The sequence below is a fragment of the Austrofundulus limnaeus genome, unplaced genomic scaffold (genome assembly GCF_001266775.1).
Source record: "Austrofundulus limnaeus strain Quisiro unplaced genomic scaffold, Austrofundulus_limnaeus-1.0 Scaffold2, whole genome shotgun sequence".
In the NCBI taxonomy this organism is placed as follows: Eukaryota; Metazoa; Chordata; class Actinopteri; order Cyprinodontiformes; family Rivulidae; genus Austrofundulus; species Austrofundulus limnaeus.
In genome coordinates this window covers 5,408,823-5,412,092 of record NW_013952404.1, presented here as the reverse complement: position 1 = coordinate 5,412,092, position 3,270 = coordinate 5,408,823, and the positions used below count along the sequence as shown (strand labels likewise).

The window sequence follows — 3,270 nt, the reverse complement described above, 5'->3', positions numbered from 1 at the left end:
AACTTCAGCTGATGACAGTCTAACAATRCCAATACAGCTGTGACCTTTGCCCTTTCATTTGCCTTGTGTGGCACTTTTGGAAGCAGCACTATTCTGCCAAATCATGTTCACAGTATTGTCATCGAAAACATAACAACAGCTGTGTTTATTTTTGATGCATGAACCACCACAAAAAAATAAAATAAAATAACGAAATTGTTTAAACGAAAGCTGAACATTTTAGTACATTGTGGTATGAACTCCTAATTAATTGGTAAGTTTGGCTATATAAATAAAGAAATGCTCAAGTATTTAATTATGGGGAGTATTTTCTTAATATTGTATTTACCTTCGTTGGGTTAGGGAAACTTGAATGYTCCTAAAAATCAAATGTGATACCATCACCAATTTGTGCTATAATAATAATTTGTTAATACAAAAATGTGAAAGCTACATTTTTTCATGTTTTTGATTTTAAAAAGGAGTGAGATGTGTTATTAATGCGTTTGAATAACTGCGATTTTCATCCCTCTCATTTTATAGTGATTAAAGTTCAAAGAAACGTCATTTTGTGTGGAAATACTGCCACCTGCCGATCAATATTGGTATTGCAGCCAATTATTCMTAAACTGAAATCTGTCTTTTTTGCCAACCTGTATCATTCGAGTCTGTTTTTATATAGTAAGTTCTGTTTAAAATGTGTAATTTGATATGTTTTTTTAATATTATGTATAGTCGGTTATAATCAACAAGCTTAAAAGCTGACATAAAATAAGGTGAGTTGGCAAGCTTGTGCGACAGAACTACATTTCCCGTCATGCAACCGCACTGCAGTGACCCTCCCCCCGACCTCTGTGACCGAAAATAATCCGATCAGCTGATGTGACCTAGCAACAACAAAACGTAGCTAGAGAAAATCTGCCAGGGAGGGGGCAGAAGAACAAAACAATGACACCGCCCGGCAGGACACCAACACAGTAACACTTTTAAAGACTTTTGTAACGGAATCGCGCGGATTTCTCTCCCGTTTTAAGCCAGTCATTTCTGACATACAGCCACGGTTTTATTTATGCTACTTCGGCTCAGTTGTCGGCAGATTCGTGTCACTGAAGGCTAGCTGCTTGTTTGGACRATAGCTATCTGCTGGCTCGCTAATAGCTGCTTTCCTTTGTAGAAAAGTTCAAATATCTGTAAGCCAAATATTTCTTCTTCTTCTCTCAATTGTAAGCCGAATTTCAAGGCAAGCTTTTGAAGGGTTAGCTTGCTAGTTAGCCTGCTAGCATCAACATTTGCACATATTTATTTCAGGGAAAGCTCTTTGTCTTGGTCGGAAGTGAATAATTCATTCTGTGTTAATTTTCCTCAGTAAGTTATCAGTGAAAATATTGTTAAAAGAAAATTGAAGTGTTGTTTATTATTTTTTATTTTATTTATCACCTAAATGCCAACTGAACTTATTGCACAAGTATACTGAACGTATCTAAAGGAGTCAGACTTTTTTGTTTGTCTGTTTGTTTGTTTACTCAGTAAATCAACTTGTGTGAAAGTGTTGGAATTGAAATTGCAAAAGCACGTTTCACACTATCACTGTTAAGGTTTGTGGCAAGCTTCCATTAAAGTTAAAGCATTTTGTCATTTCAGATCAGCATTAGTGGATGTTGAGTATTTTATTGGAACTAGCTGGTGCTGTTGTCATAGCTGTTCCAATAAGCACTAGTCTGTGTTTAGTTTCCCCTGTGAGGAACAATGAGTGGCCATGGYTCATCCTCTGAAAAAGGAGTTAATACTAGTCCAATATGTCAGGAAAGTTATTCCTGTGGTGGTTCTGAAGAGGCTGTGTTTGAGTGCGATGACTGCAAAAGCCTACAGTGTGTTCGGTGCGAGCTCGAGCTCCACAGACAGGAGAGTTTTACGAACCACGAGCGTGTCCCGATAGGTCCTGGGCACGTGCCCTACTGTGACACCTGTAAAGGAGGTAACGGAGACAGTGGCAGGTGTCACAGATCTGTGGTCCGCTGCCAGAATTGCAAAGTCAATTTGTGCCAAGACTGTCAGAAACGCACCCACAGTGGCAGCAGCAAGAAGAAACACCAGCTCACACCTTATCCWCCACCACCCAAACCTGCAAAAGTCAACTCTGTCAAGAAATCCGTTGAGCACGTTGTTCAAATCATCGATGAGGCTGAGTCTCGTAGAACCAAACTTCTGGGGACGGTATCCAGCTTTCTGCTTGTTGATGAGAATGAAGATATGCAGGTGAGTTGTGGTGGGGGAAAAAACAGTTTATTTAATTCACTCCTAATTTTTTTACACATTTTTAAACCTACTCATGAGCTTTGTGTTATTCTTTCCAAGATTAAAGACGAGGCTTCGTTCGTGGAGAGCCTCTGCTGTGACCCCGATCAGCTGCTGAAGGTGGTCTCCATCTTTGGCAACACGGGAGAGGGCAAATCGCACACCTTGAACCACACGTTCTTCGCGGGTCGAGAGGTGTTCAAGACTTCCCCCGCGCAGGAGTCGTGCACGGTGGGCGTGTGGGCRGCATTTGACCCCGTGCATAAAGTCGTGGTCATCGACACGGAGGGACTTCTTGGGAACAGCTCCAAACAGGGTCAGAGGACCCGTCTCTTACTCAAGGTGCTCGCCATCTCCGACCTCATCATTTATCGCACCCACGCAGACCGCCTCCACGACGACCTTTTCAAGTTTCTCGGTGATGCGTCGGATGCTTATCTGAAGCATTTCACCAAGGAGCTTAAAGCCACGACAGCCCGCTGTGGCTTGGACGTCCCGCTGTCCACCTTGGGCCCTGCGGTGGTCATCTTCCATGAGACTGTCCACACTAAGCTGCTGGGTTCAGGTAAAACATCTATTTATTAATGGATGTCTGCAGGTTCACACTTATAACACATAAATAAAACTATTTAAATGTTAGTACGGTGTGTAAATGTAGCCCTGCAGCAATGTTGAATATTTCACACAGAGCATACAAGACTCACTGAAGAAAAAAGCAAAGTAACACTTTGATGTGTTTAGTTTTCATAAAGGATTTACAATTACTTGTAACATTAGAGATTAATTGATAATCGTTTACTTCAACTATAAAAYAAARACTGTAAAAATGCCTGAGCTAATGTTGTTAGCTCATGAACTAACACTATATATCGGGGTTATTCAACCAAATTGCTCCGGGGGCCACAGTTACTGCCGGTCAACAGCTGAGGGGCTGACCATCCAGCAATTAAAGTTATTATGTAAATAAACCAAGTATTACAAAGATCTGTTACCTTT

The 3,270-nt window shown here is 41.0% G+C and overlaps 1 protein-coding gene across 1 annotated transcript in view; it reads left to right on the top strand.

The window, feature by feature from the left end:
* Nucleotides 1-868: 868 nt before the first annotated feature.
* The window catches only part of LOC106520320 (zinc finger FYVE domain-containing protein 1), a 9,584-nt gene continuing 7,182 nt past the window's right edge, over nucleotides 869-3,270 (top strand). Inside the window, exons 1-2 of the mRNA XM_014012333.1 lie at nucleotides 869-2,235; nucleotides 2,335-2,839. Of these exons, the coding sequence (XP_013867787.1) occupies nucleotides 1,726-2,235; nucleotides 2,335-2,839 (1,015 nt within the window). The 5' untranslated portion in view covers nucleotides 869-1,725. The remainder of the gene's footprint in view (nucleotides 2,236-2,334; nucleotides 2,840-3,270) is intronic.